Source organism: Dipodomys ordii, unplaced genomic scaffold (genome assembly GCF_000151885.1).
Source record: "Dipodomys ordii isolate 6190 unplaced genomic scaffold, Dord_2.0 Scaffold250, whole genome shotgun sequence".
NCBI lineage: Eukaryota > Metazoa > Chordata > Mammalia > Rodentia > Heteromyidae > Dipodomys > Dipodomys ordii.
This window is the reverse complement of record NW_012267466.1, coordinates 120,157-134,696: the sequence shown is the minus strand read 5'-3', so window position 1 is coordinate 134,696 and position 14,540 is coordinate 120,157. Positions and strand designations below refer to the sequence as shown.

Genomic DNA, 14,540 nt, shown 5'->3' with positions numbered 1-14,540 from the left:
ATGGATGCTGAGGGGGACAACACACAGAGTTGTCATGCTCAACAATTTGGCTGTTGCTTCTGGCCAGGAAACGGTGAGAATACTTCCGTGTAGCAGCAAAGAGGGCCAGAGTGAAACTTTGTTCTGCAGGGGATTGTTCAGGAGAATGGATTGAAAATGTTCTTACAGACTTGGTCAGGAAAAATGGGATACTAATTTAATTCAGTGCAAGTTTATTAAGGAACAAAGGATTCTATGTGATGTGAGAGAAAACACAAGAATAGTAATGAGTGAGAATGATACAGGAGGAAAACTCTCAAACGTACGGAAAGTAAGCCAGGCACTGGTGGCTCAAGCCTGTAATCTCAGCTACTCAGGAGGCTGAGATCTGAGGGTCATGGTTCAAAGCCAACCTAGGCAGAAATGTCTTGGAGACTCTCATCTCCAAGAAACCACTCCAAAAGTAGAAGTGGTGCTGTGGCTTACTCAGTAGAGCCCTTTCCTTGAGCTGAAGAGCTAAGGGACAGCACCCAGACCCTGAGTTCAAACTCCATGACTGACAGAAAAAAAATGTACAGAAAATATTGGTTAGATATTTATCTTCTAGTATCTCTACACACCATAAAAACAGTCATATTGTACTGGGTACCAGTGGCTCACACCTATTCAGGGGGCTGAGATCTAAGGATTGAAGCTGAAAGCCAACCCCGGCAGGAAAATCCTTGAGACAGCCCCCAGGCCCAGAGTTCATCCCATGACCAACCAAAAAAAAAAAAAACAAAAGTCATGTTGTAGCCATCCCCACAGGGATTTTACATGGATGTGCTATTTGTGCAACAGGTGTACAAAAAAATGAAGCTTTTACAAAAATTGAAGCCAATCAGATGCACGGGCTCCCCGAGCTCCTTGTACCATCCACTGCCGACCATGATGGAGCCCCAGGGACCACAGGAAGAGTCAGCCAGTGATCTTCTTTCCTAACACCCCAGCCCAGTGTGGTGCCCTTAAATTCCCTCCTGATTCTAACATGTGTCTCCCCAGGTGATTCCAGGCCCTACATCCCAGATTCCAAGAACATTCATGTCTGAAATACCCAAGTCAGAACACTTCCAACCCTCCAGAACTGGCAAATGGAACATTTTTCCCAGACTCCACTTATAACAATTGTATGGGCCAGACCATGGTGGATCACGCCTGTAATCACAACTGCTCAGGAGGCAAAGATCTGAGGATCCAGGTTCAAAGTCAGACCAGAAAGGGAAGTCTTTGAGACTCTGATCTCCAGTGATCCACCAACAAGCCAGAAATGGAGCTGTGGTTCAAGTGGGATAGCACCAGTTTTGAGTAAAAAAGCTCAGGGACAGTACCTGAACCCTGAGTTCCAATTTCATAAGCGGTATGAGCCACTCCCCAAAAAGAAACTATTTTTAAATCATTGTTTAACACTCTATCTTTTGGCATTCATTCTAAGCCTGGCTTACCTGATCAAGAAGTGGAGCACCGTGAAGATTCCCACTTGTGGGACTCACAGTGTTGTCTAGAGTTTTCCCACCTTCCTGGCTGGGCGGCACTCTTGCTTTGATGCTCAGCAACACACACATACACACTTACACACACACACACACACAATCACATGCTGAAACACATTTCTTCATTCTTGTACATATTCTCACAATTAAACTCGCACACTCTCAGGCACTCACACAGACACACACAGACACACAGACACACACACATGCACACACACACAATGACAGCCACCGCAGGCAACACCGTGTTCAGGCTCCTCCTTGTGTCTAAGGTTGTCTGGGCACGTTGGGGAACTGTATCCTCTTCCTGCTCTATGCATACAGCTCCGTGTGCAAGCCCCGGCTCCGGAAGCCCATCACCATGGTTTTCATGCACCTGACCCTGGTCAATGCCTTGACCATCATGTTCCAGTCCATGCCCTACGTCATCTCCTCATATGGAGTCCTGTGTTTCTGGGATGATGCCACGTGTAAGGCGGTTCTGTTCCTGTTCAGGGTCACTCGGGGACTGTCCACTTGCACTACCACCTTCCTGAGCGACTTTCAGGCCCTCACCATCAGCCGCACCCCTGCCCAGTTGGCTTGGCTGAAAAGCCGATCCTCAGCCTGCATCCTCCCCTCGCTGCTCTCCTTCTGGATCTTGAATCCCATCATGTATTTCAACATCATCACAAATGTGGAATCCAATTGCAATTCCACAGTCATGAGCCTGGGATTTTCTCATCCCTACTGTCAAACGAAGTTTGGAAGGGACAACCCAACGCCCATTATCAGCTCCATTGTGCTGCGAGATGCTCTGTTATTGGTCCTCATGGTGGCCCCCAGCCTCTACATGGTGACGCTCCTCTACCGACACCGCCGCAGAGCCCGGCACCTCCACAGTCCCAAACTTGCCTCCCAGCCGGCGCCCGAGAACACAGCCACTCACACCATCCTGCTGCTGGTCATCTGTTTCGTCTTCTTCCATTGCTCCAACAACATCGTGAATGTGTATTCCTTGTACACGCTGGAGAAATTGAACAAATCCAAGGGTGTGCTACTGATGTTGTCCTTCAGCTACCCCACCCTCTGCCCATTCTTGCTCATGAAGAATAACAGAATGGTTACACGATGGATCACTCACTCATGTTATACCAAGAATGATCCATTGTGAGAGGAAGTGAAGTCCAGTCCATGATGGCGAGCCAACTCTGCTCACTTCATCCTTGCTGTTTGTAGCATGATAGAAACACCACAGAGGCCAGGATCCAGTGTCTCAGGCCTGTCATTCTACTATTCAGGATGCTAACATCTGAGGATAGAGGTTCAAAGCTAGCCCAGGCAGGAACGTCCATGAGACTAGAATATCTACTTGACCACCAAAGGACCTAGAGTGGAGCTGAGGGGATCTAGCACTTGACAAGTTACTCAAATTCAGATATACTGCAATTTTAAAACACTGAGGTTTTGAAGTCTCTCTCTCTCTCTCTCTCTCTGTTTCCATCGATGTTTTTGGGGGGGTTGTTGCTTAAAATATAATTGTTGGGATGAAGAATGTATTTTCTGGTCTTTGAAGGTGGCTTAGTTGTAGAGTGCTTGCCCTGCATGCATGAGGCCCTGAGCTCAATTCCTCAGCACCACAAAAGCAGAAAAAGCCCAAAGTGGTGCTATGGCTCAAGTGGTACAGTGCTCGCCTTGAGCTTAAGAGCTGAGGGACCATGCCCAGGCCCAGAGTTCAAGCCCCATGACCGACAAAAAAAGTATTTTCTGTACATTATTAAAATTAACAAATTCGTTCTATTTTTATGAAGACAGTGGCTAAACATTTCATTTTTATTTCTTACATTCTATTTCTACTAACAGTGCTGTTTGTTAAAAGAAATTTTATTAAATCATCCTATGAATACTTGTATGCCAATGAAGCATCAGGAGTCAGTAGACAGCCAATGAGGGAGCAGGATACAGCCAATTACAAAGTAGGATGCAACCAATGAGAAAGGGTACAGCCAAGGACAAACCAACATAGAGGCCATGAGACCCGTATTTAGATCCTACAGTCTCCATGATTCTACACTGTGACAAGCAGCATGGCACTGGGACACAGTGGAGAACATCAGTGTTCAGGATTCAGGCAACAAATTGGATAGCCTGGGGAGAGACTATGGCTCTGGGTATACAGCTGTAACCATGGGACATTCTGGAGATTGTCCTCAGAGACGGAGCCTTCTTCTCTACTTTAGAGGCTGTTGAACTGTTGTTAGTTCCTTTTCCTTTTTTTTGCTCAGAGACCAGGACTCCGACTTGGTATGTGACACACTTGCTCATTGGGTGATGCACTGCGAGCCTAGAATCCCACCACTGGACATTGGGCCTAATTGGAAGTGTATTTCCATTGCTATTTCCTGTTTATAAGGCTCTATAATGACTGGGAAAGGGGCTTAGTAGTAGAGTGCTTGCATGCATGAAGCCCTGGGTTTGATTCCTCAGTACCACATACACAGAAAAAGCCAGAAGTGGCACTGTGGCTCAAGTGGTAGAGCACTAGCCTTGAGCAAAAGAAGCTCAGGGACAGTAGCCAGGCCCTGAGTTCAAGCCCCAGCTTAAGCTTGGTCTTTATATATAATTCCAGTGCAGATCACAGTGTGGTGGTGGGTTGTCCCATTCTGGTTTTGTCTGTTTGGGGTTCTAAAGGCTTCTTGTATCTGAGTGGACCTATCATTTGGATGTTCAGGAATTTCTCTGCTATGATTCTGATATGAATCTGATATATTTCCTATTCTTTTAGCTTCCTTTTCTAGGTCTGCCTCAATACCAATAATCCTTAAAATATCCCATCCCATATATGGTACATAGTCGAGGCTGGGCACAGGCAGCCTATCCACAACGCCAGATTGCCTCCAGGAAGCTGTGCCCCATGAATGAGCATTGCGAAACTCTTAGCCTTGAGAAGAACATCAGGTAGGAAAAAGTAAGAAGATTTCATCATCCTCTTACCCCAACCTTACAACATTGCCTGCTATACATGTTGTGATTTGAAACTGGGTTGCAATAATGTTTCCTGAATGGAACGTATAAACTTCAATGTTTTCTAGATTGACTTTATCTGCAGTAACCCTGGAAAGGGGTAACCTTTTTTATTTATAAGGTATTGATTGAGCTTCAGATGTGATTTATGTATGTATGTATGCATGGATGTTTATTTGATTATCAATTGCCTGTCTTGTGGCTTGAATCAGGGTCTGGGCACTGTCTCTGAGTTTTTGTGCTCAAGGCTAGAACTCTATCATATAAGCCACGGCTCCACTTCCAGCTTTTTTGGTAATTTATGAGAGATAAGAGTGTCACAGACTTTTGAAGTCTGTTGCCTTCAAATCACAATCCTCATATCTCAGCTTCCTGAGTACCTAGGATATAGGAGAGAGCCACTAATGCCAATTTACAGATTTTGTTTCTTTCCCTTTCTTTTTTTTTCTCTGTCATCGGGCTTGAATTCTGAGCCTGGGCACTGTCTCTAAGCTCCTCCACTCAAAGCAAGCACTCTACCACTTGAGCCACAGCACCACTTCCGGTGTCCTGGTAGTTAATTGGAGATAGGAGTCTCACAGACTTTCCCAGACTGGCTTTAAACCATGATCCTCAGATCTCAGCCTCCTGAGTAGCTAGGATTACAGGTATACGCCACTGGCAGCCTGCTCAGATTTTTTTTATAGCTTATCAATTCTGTGAAATGACAGATGTTAGAATTGCACTCTTCCCAATTTTTATCATTTTAATTGTCATTATTATTTTGTATTTTTATTATATAGTTAATATACAGGGTTACTATTTCATAACTCAGAACATGAGGATAAATATCTGTCAGGTGTGAGGCTTACACTCAGGGTGCACATGCTGTCACTGAGATTTTAAGCTCCAGGCTGCGCTCTGTTACTTTGAGCCACAGTGCATCTTCTACAGCACATCTCTTTTTGGGTAATGTCACCCTTACCTCTGCCTTTCCCAGTTTTCCCATCCTGTCCTAACCACAAGTTATGTAGTTCCTTTTCCATATAGTGTATACTGAGTACCACTGATGTATTCGTTCATCCTTTAACTGTCAAAGAGACCACCAGATTCTCCAAACAGCAAGTGACTTTATTCCTCCAACCTCAATGGAAAAATTTCAATACCCACAGATACAATGCTAGGGAAATCATAGATTTTTTTAACATGATAATGATAACAAGATCTCTGCATGATCAAAACATTCATCGTTTACATATACTGAATCTATTGCATGGTAAATTTTCTAGGTCTCTTGCTATATATTCCTCACTTCCAGTGATCACTGCATAGAGGAAATAGGTAAGCTGAAGCCTACTTTGAATCTTAGTCTCCTGTTCCATTGCCCCAGTGTTTTATTATAGTGCAAGAGTAAGTGGTTTGTGTAGATTTTTGTGTCATTTCCCTCCAGAAATACACTGGAATTTCATGTCTGGAATCACATGATAATGACTGCATTTCATACCAAGCATGCTAAAATAGAACCATGGTCAGCACAATGCTTCATTGAGATTTTAGGGAGTGTGTGAAACCATTTTCACATCTGGTATATTTGGCCCATTCCTCTTTTGAAGCTTAGTTTGTAAACATTTTACCTAGAAATTTTCTTCAGTTTGTAATTTCTCCACAGGAAGCATTCCACCTGGAAATCTTTCTGGGATGGTAAACATTTCTTTGGGGATGCTGGAGCTTGAACTAATAGTCTGTCCCTTAACTTTCTCATGCACTACTGATTAGATGTGTTTTCAAATGAGACATTGTAGCTGGACACTGGTATCTCGCTCCTGTAATCCTAGCTACTCAGGGAGTTGAGATGTGAGGATCATGATATGAAGTCAACGCAGGCAGGAATGTCTCTGAGAGTTATCTCTAATTAATTAGCATAAAGATGGAAGTGAAGTTCTTACCTTTGAAGAAGAATAAAACACCACAAGGATATCATTCAAACACTGATGTCACAGTGCAAGATTTCAAATGCAGGCGTGTGCACACACACAAACAGGCACAGAGCAAATGTAATCTGGAGAGCAAAGAAAATTTCTTATAATATGCAAATTTCTGTGTACCACAGGCCCATAGTCCTCCTAGCAAAGGCACAAAGACCCATGGTGTGAGCCAGGATTTCCCTTCTATAATCTCATCCATTTCTGTCTTCTAAGATCCTCAGGAGTCCTTGGGATTCCATTCCACAAGAGCCTACCTTGGGATTGAAACTGATTTTCATCATCCTCATATTCTTCCTGAAGAACAATTTAGTATGGATCGATAATCTAGTGCACTGATTTTTCATTCTGGTATCAACTGTCTGGCTGCTCTATACATCAGACCTTACAATGTCATTCACAATGTTCTTGGGCAAATCAATATGGGGGCATTTCCTCATAGCCCAGCTGTGCATCGGTATCATGGGAAACTCCCTGCTCTCCATGCTCTATCTGTACATGTTCTCATTCCAACGTCATCTGAAGAAACCCATCAATGCCATCTTCATACATCTGACTGTGGTCCACATCCTGAACCTCACCTTCAGACTTGTGCCAAATATCATGGCATCATTTGGAGTCCAACGCTTTCTGGACGATGAGGGCTGCAAGGCGGTGTTGTACCTCCTCAGAGTCTCCCAGGGACTGTCCATCTATACCACTTCACTCCTCAGTGCCTTTCAGGCCATCACCATCAGCTCCCGCCATGCCCAGTGTGTGTGGCTTAAATCTAAGTCTTCAGTGTGGATTTTCCCTTTTATCTTATTCTTCTCGGTTGTCAATATGCTCATCTATGTCCCAGTCATTTAGATTATGAAAGCCAAAATCAATTGCACTCTTGTTGGTTCTGGGTTTTCCAATGTATATTGTCATAGTCTGCAGCTTGAAGACAATAGATCAGGGTATTATATCTCTATCTTATTATTTCAAGATCTTGTGTTTGTAATCCTCATGATCATCACCAGCCTCTAAAAGGTGAGGTTTCTCTACCAACAGAACCAGATAGCTCAGCACCTACATAGTTTTAGCCTTGCCACCCAGCCAGCACCCAAGAGCAATGCCACCCACACCATCCTGCTGTTGGTCAGCTGTTTAGTTTGTTTCTCTTGCTTCAACGACATCACCAACTTCTATTACTTTTACACAGCAGTGAAAATCCCTACCCTGGAGGTTATGGTTTGTATTCTATCAGCATGCTACCCCACCATGTCTCATTTTTTTCCTCAAGAAGAATAATAAAATGCTTTCCCCATGGGCCCTTTCTCTTTCATGGAGAACTATCAGTTATTACCAAGCATTCAGTGGCTGATTGGACAGCTGAAATTTTTGTTCGAAAGCAGAGGAAATTCTAGTAATGTACATAGAAGCAATTGTGCTGATATTGAGCACTTGAAGTGCTGTTCAAATTTAGATATGCTGTTACTTTTAAACACTGAGGTACCTTTCAAATCACTGAGGTACTAAGGTGTCTGTATTGTTGCGGGGGAATGTTGCAAAAAGTTTTCTCTGATTTAGTTGCTTAAAATACTATTGGTGGGATAAAATAAATACACTTTCTGTACACTATTAAAAGTAAAAAGGTATTTCTGCCTGCATAAAAACAGCTGCTACACTGTCCATTTCCTCCTTACATTCTGATTCTATTAAAAGGGCGGTTTGTTCAACGAATTTTATTAGATCATCCAAAGAATGGTGGTCATACAATGACAAAGCAACATCCTGCCAATGAGGAAGAGGGATACAGCCAATGACAAACCAGGATGTAGTCCATGAGAAAGCATAGAGCCACAGCCAGGCATGGGTGGCTCATGCCTAAAATCCCAGCTAATCGGGAATTTGAGCTCTGAGCTCTGAAGACCATCATTCTAAACCACTCTGAGTAGGAAAGTCAATGAGACTCTTAGCTCAATTACTCACAGAAAAAACTCTAAGTGGTTCTGTGGTAGAATGTTAGTGTTGAAGAAAATTGAGTTTCATGAAGGATCTTCTTCTGTCCTTGCACAACGAAGTTGTATTTCTCTTTGCCTGGCAAAATGAGTTTCTGGGAGACAACAAATGGTTGAGTTTGGTTTCCCGCTCTGCGCCTTTTTTTTCTCTTATGTGGTGCTGAGGAATCAAACCCAGGGCCTCATGCATGCAAGGCAAGCACTGTACCACTGAGCCACCTTCCTAGCCTTTGAGTCTTGTTTTTTGATCCATCTGTGGCCTATATCCTTTGGTTGAGCAATTGAGTCCGTCGATACTTGTTACTCTGGGTCCAGGGCTCTGAGAATCAAAGTTTAATAAACAACTGCACCCTGGAGTTTACTTTCTGATGACTTTGACTTGGGAAAAAAAAGAGGTCTTCAAATAGCAAATGTGTTCTTCTAATTAATAAACTTAGTGTTTGCTCATTGACCCCTGGGAGAGTGGTTTGCAGCTCCTGTGGGAAGATTTGATGGATGCCCAGTAAACAATGCCAGCCAGGCAGCAGGTGATGCTGATTGACGTCCAGACATCAGTAACGAGAAGCCTCCTTATCCCAAGCCTTCTCTATAGTCCAGCCAGACTCAGCCTTTCCTGGATGCCAGAATGCCTCAAAGAAGCAGGGCCTTGTGAGCCAGCTCTAAGCCCTGTGGAGACCACAAGGTAGGAAGAGGTTAGAAAACTTTTCATTATCACATTTTCCCTGGCTATTGTCTGCTATACGTGTTGTGATTAGAAATGAAATTACACAATGCTTTCATCTGGGAACACAGAAACCTAATTGGGACTGACTCTCTGCAGTGACCTTGGAAAGCCCTAAAAATATTTTACTCATAACTTAGAGAGTGATCTATAGATGTCATTTGTTTGTTTGTTTGTTTGTTTATTCTGGTCCTGGGGCTTGAAGTCAGGGCCTGGGTGCTGTCCCCGTGCTGTCATGCTCAAAGCTTGGATTCTATGACATGAGCCCCAGTTCTACTTCCAGCTTGTGTTATAGTTTATTAGAGATAAGAGTCTCACAATCTTCACTGCCAAGTTTGGCTTCCAAGCATGATCCCCAGCTCTCACCCTCCTGAATAACTGGGATCACAGGTGTGAGCCACCCAAACCCAACTCCATATCAGATTATTTCTTATATCATATGGATTCTGTGTATGATAGAAATTAGTATTCCATTCTTTTCAATTTTTATCATTTTAATTGTCATTAAATAGATTTTGATTCCTTACCCAGTCATTTCCTCCACTTTGGAATTTCACCATATGAACTATTGTATTCAAAACATCCCTAGGGTGCTATAAATTTTGTTTCTAGTGTTGGAGCTTGAACTCGGGATTTGTTCCTTAGCTTTACTGTATTCGAGATATGAAGTGTTTTAAAAATGAGAGGCTCTATCTGGGCACTAGAGGCTCATGCCTGTCATCCTAGCTACTCAGGAGGCTGAGATCTGAGGATCATTGTTCAGCGCCCAGGCCCAGAGTTCAGGCCCCACGACTGGACCCAAAAAATTTTTTTTCTAAGTATCAAACCAGTACTTTTCAGGCACAGTATCTTCACTCTGAGATAATCTTCTTCACAATACACTTAATATCAGCACGCTCAATTCTTAGACAATGCAAATTTAATACTAGATGCACACTACATGCCCTGGCTGCAAACTGCTTTTCTTGACAAGTATGAAGTCCTTCAATGAGGTATGGTTAAAGCTGTATTAATGAACTGTGCTGGTAAATATCACACAATTTTTTATCACGTTGCAAACTTTGTTTCCAATTTAGTAACTGCTGCCATAGGATTAAACAGAAACAGTGACATTATTAGGTTTGTTTTGTTTTTAAACTATGATTAGTAGCAACTTAAGTTCCCAATTTTAACCCCTGGGCAGCAATATACAAGTTCCCACATTGGCACATTAGCACCTAAGTGTCAAGGGGTTAAATAACAAGCACCAAAAATAAGGCATTTCTGTTTGTCCCATTTGGCAGAAGTGAAAGGAAAAGAAGTTGTACTAGATGTTGAAGGGATTGTGGGCAACATAAAGAAGACACTAGGAGAGAGAAACTGTCACATGAAGTCTTCATAGTCTTGTACATATCCTCCATCACAACCACCATCATCTGCCTGATCATCTTCCCCGGTGGCCTTCAATCACCCTCCAGGAACCATGCCTTTCTTCTACTTTTTGGCTTTGCTTTGCATTTCTTGCTTCTGTGTTCTCAACACAAAGCACAGTCAATGAATTGGTCATCTTTTCCAAGTCATCAATTTCCAACGAAATTCACACATCTCAAAGTAAGGCTTTCAAAAACCTGGCATAATAGAATGACTTTTCATCCTGTGTAATTTTATCTTTTAGTAACTTCTCAAATTCTGTGAGATCATCTTTTGAAGATGGGTTCATAGCATCTATCCCACAAACTGTATCATTCACACTAAATGTTTCTTTTGCTAGTATAAGGTCTGACTCTTCCTGAAGTTTCTGTAGACGCAGTATATCTGCTAATTGTTCTTCAGGTGTTAGAAATTGAGGTTCTTCAGGTTCTTCTCATCTCTTTTTATTTTCTTCTTGCCTTTTCCTCTGTTTTCTTTCTTTTTTCTTTTATTTTCTCCTCTATTTTTCTTTCTTTTTGAAATTTTTATTTCTGGTTTTACTTCTGCTTCTTCTTTTGTTTCCTCTTCTACAACATCATCATCATGATCATCACCATCACCATCATCATTATCATCATCATCCCAGTTACCCTTGACGTCCTTGTCCTGGCCTTCCCAGTGGTCCCCGCCAGCCAGGTGGCAAGAATGTAGATGATGGAATGCGGGGGTCACCAAGAGGTGGGGTGGCGAGGTGAGTCACCGGGCTGGCTCTCCTTGGCCCACGAGGGCACACTGGGACGTCCCTAGTTTGAACCTTAATCTCCTGTTCTGTTGCCTTAGTGTTTTATCATAGTGGGAGATTCATTTGTACATTGACTTAGTGTCAATTTTGTTTTTGTCTTTTACCTCCAGAAATACATTTGTCTCCCATCATTTTGGTTGTGTTATTCTGATTGCATTTTCTATCAAGGCAACACTCAAATAAAAGCAGAGTTAATGCAAGGCTCTCAGGAAAGGCCTTTCAACCTCTGGTGTGTTTGGCACACTCTTCCTTTGAAGCAGATTTTGATTCCTTACCCAGTAATTTCCCGAACTTTGGAATTTCACCATATGAACTTTTGCATTCAAAACATTCCTAGGGTGCTATAAATTTTGTTTATAGTGCTGGAGCTTGAACTCGGGATTTGTTCCTTAGCTTTACCCTGTATTTGAGATAAAAAGTGTTTCAAAAATGAGAGGCTTTATGTGGGCACTAGAGGCTCACGCCTGTCATCCTAGCTACTCAGGAGGCTGAGATCTGAGGATCATTGTTCAAAGCCAGCCCAGGCAGGAAAGTCCGTGAGACTCTTATCTCCAATTAACCACCACGAAAGCCAGAAGTGCTGCTGTGGCTCAAGTGTAGAGCACTCACCTTGAGCTAAGGACTGAGGGACAGGATGCAAACCCAGACTTCAAGCCCCAGGACTGCCAAAAAAGTTGAGATTTGAAGATCAGGATTCAAAGCCAGCCCATTCAGAAGAGTCTGTGAGACTTATCTCCAAGAACCGGCATAATGATGGAAATGTAGCTATTACTACAGAACAACAGAAAAAAACCTTCAAGACTAATACTTACCCAGGATTTCACACAGACACAGACACAGACACACACACACACACACACACACACACACACACACACAGGCATACACACCAATCTGAAGAACAAAGAAAACCTCTTTTAACAGGCAAATTTGTCACGAAAGCCCACAGTTCCTCCTCGCTGAGGAACTAGGAAGTATATCATGAACAACACATTGCCATAATTGCAGCCATTACTGTCCCCTAAGATCCTGAGGAAGTCTTGGGATCTTGTTCTAGTAGTGCCACCCTTGGGCCTGAAAGAGAATTTCATCTTCTGCATATCCTCCCTGAAGCTCAATTTAGAAGTGATCCATAACCAGTACAATGATTTTGCTCTCCTGTATCAACTGTCTGACTGCTCTATATATCAAACCATCACAAAATCTATCAATGATGTTCTCGGGTCAATCAAATGGGGGCTTTTCCTCATAGCCCAGCTGTACATTGGTGTCATGGGGAACTCCCTGCCCTCCATGCTCTATACATGTTTTTATTCGAATGTCATCTAAAGAAGCCTAGCAATGCCATCTTGATGCCTCTATCTATGATCAACTTGCCTAACACCATGTTCATAATGGTACCAGATATCATGGTGTCCTTCAGAGTCTAGCACTTTCTGGATGATGTGGGCTGCAAGGCGGTGGTGTACCTCTTCAGAGTCATCTAGGTGCTTTCCATCTGTACCACCTCGCTCCTCAGTGCATTTCAGGTCATCACCATCAGCCCCAGCCATGCCCAGTGCATGTGGCTTAAATCTAAATCTTCAGTGTGGAATTCCACTTCTTTTCTCTTCTTCTTGGTTGCCAATATGCTCATGTAGGTCCCGTTCTTTAAGGCTCTGAAAGTCCAAAGTCATTTTACTGTTGTTGGTTCTGGGTTTTCCAATACATATTGTCATACTGGACAGAGAGAAGTAAATAGATCATGGCATCTTCTTATTCTGAGGCCTTATATTTTTAATCATGCTCACCACCCACCTCCACATGTTGACACCCCTCTCTCAACACACCAAAAGAGCCATGTACCTTTACAGTTCCAGCATTGCTACCTAGCCATCGCTACCTAGCCTAGCCAAAGCCACACACATCACCCTGCTGCTCGTCAGAGGCTTCACGTGTTACTCTTGCTCCAACAACATGTGAATGTTTTTCCTTTTACACAGTAGAGAAAATGCCATCGTTGGACATGCTCATTTGTATTTTATCATGCTGCCCAATCGTGTCCCCTTGTTTCCTCATGAAGTATAATAAAATTTTTCCAATGTAGCACCTCCCTCTCATTGATGACAATTACCAGTTTTCTGAAAGCATTTGATGGCTGATTGGACAGCCAAAATCTTTGTTCAAAAGCAGAGAAGATTCTAGTAATGTACCTGGAAAAAACTGTGTGCATATTGAGCACTTGAAGTGCAGTTTGAATGCAGATATGCCAGATTTTTTGTTTTTGTTTTTGTTTTTTCAAGTCCTGGGGCTTGGTAGATGAATGGATCAAGACAATGTGGTATATATACACAATGGAATTTTATGCCTCCATCAGAAAGAAAGACATTGCCCCATTTGTTAGGAAATGGAAAGACTTGGGAAAAATTATATGAAGTGAAGTAAGCCAGGCCCAAAGAAACATAGGTCCCATGGTTTCCCTTATTTTTAATAACTAGTATATGTGTGAGACAAGCAGAAAAGGTCAGATAAGTTGATGTTAGGTGAAATGAACCCAATGTTAAGTATTCAAATGTTTTATTTTCATGTGATTGTTTCTAATGTATTTATAATATGATTTCTTTATTGCATTGTATGTCCCTCACCCACAGTATAGCCCTGCTTTCACTGTATTTGATGTTGCTATAATCTGTGGAGGGGAAGGGGAAAAACAAGTCGTTTAAATAAGGATACAGGTGGACCCATTGCAACAGTGAGAGGTACAAGTTGTTATGTCAAAAACGAACTTCACAACTTTGGTGGTGGTGGGGGTTTCGGTGGGGGGTTGGGGTGTGGCTGGGAAGGATTGGGAAGGGGAAACAAAGGAGGAGGCTACAATGCTTGATAAGAAATGTACTGATTGGGGTGAGGTGGAATCTCAATGTTGTTTTGATTTGCATTTCTTTTATGGCTAGAAGGTTGAGCATTTCTTCATGTGTCAATGGCCATCCTTCTTTCTTCTTCAGAGAAGTTTCTCTATAAGTCTTTAGCCCACTTATTTATTGGGCAGTTGTTTCTTTGAAGATTTGTTGTTGGATGATTTAATTTTTTGATTTCGAAGTATATTTTAGATATGAGACCCTTGTCCGTTGTATGGCTAGTGAAGATCTTTTCCCAATCCGTGGGCTTTCTATTGATCTTGCTAGCTATGTC

The 14,540-nt window shown here is 42.6% G+C and overlaps 1 protein-coding gene and 1 pseudogene across 1 annotated transcript; one reads left to right on the top strand and one right to left on the bottom strand.

The window, feature by feature from the left end:
• Window positions 1-2,661, top strand: LOC106000920 (vomeronasal type-1 receptor 90-like). Its single transcript, XM_013036140.1, has 2 exons — window positions 1-73; window positions 1,781-2,661. The coding sequence occupies exons 1-2, from the start codon at window positions 1-3 to the stop codon at window positions 2,659-2,661; spliced, it is 954 nt and encodes a 317-aa protein (XP_012891594.1).
• A 7,835-nt stretch (window positions 2,662-10,496) lies between these two features.
• LOC106000919 lies at window positions 10,497-12,922 on the bottom strand (annotated as a pseudogene).
• Between the last annotated feature and the right edge of the window lie 1,618 nt (window positions 12,923-14,540).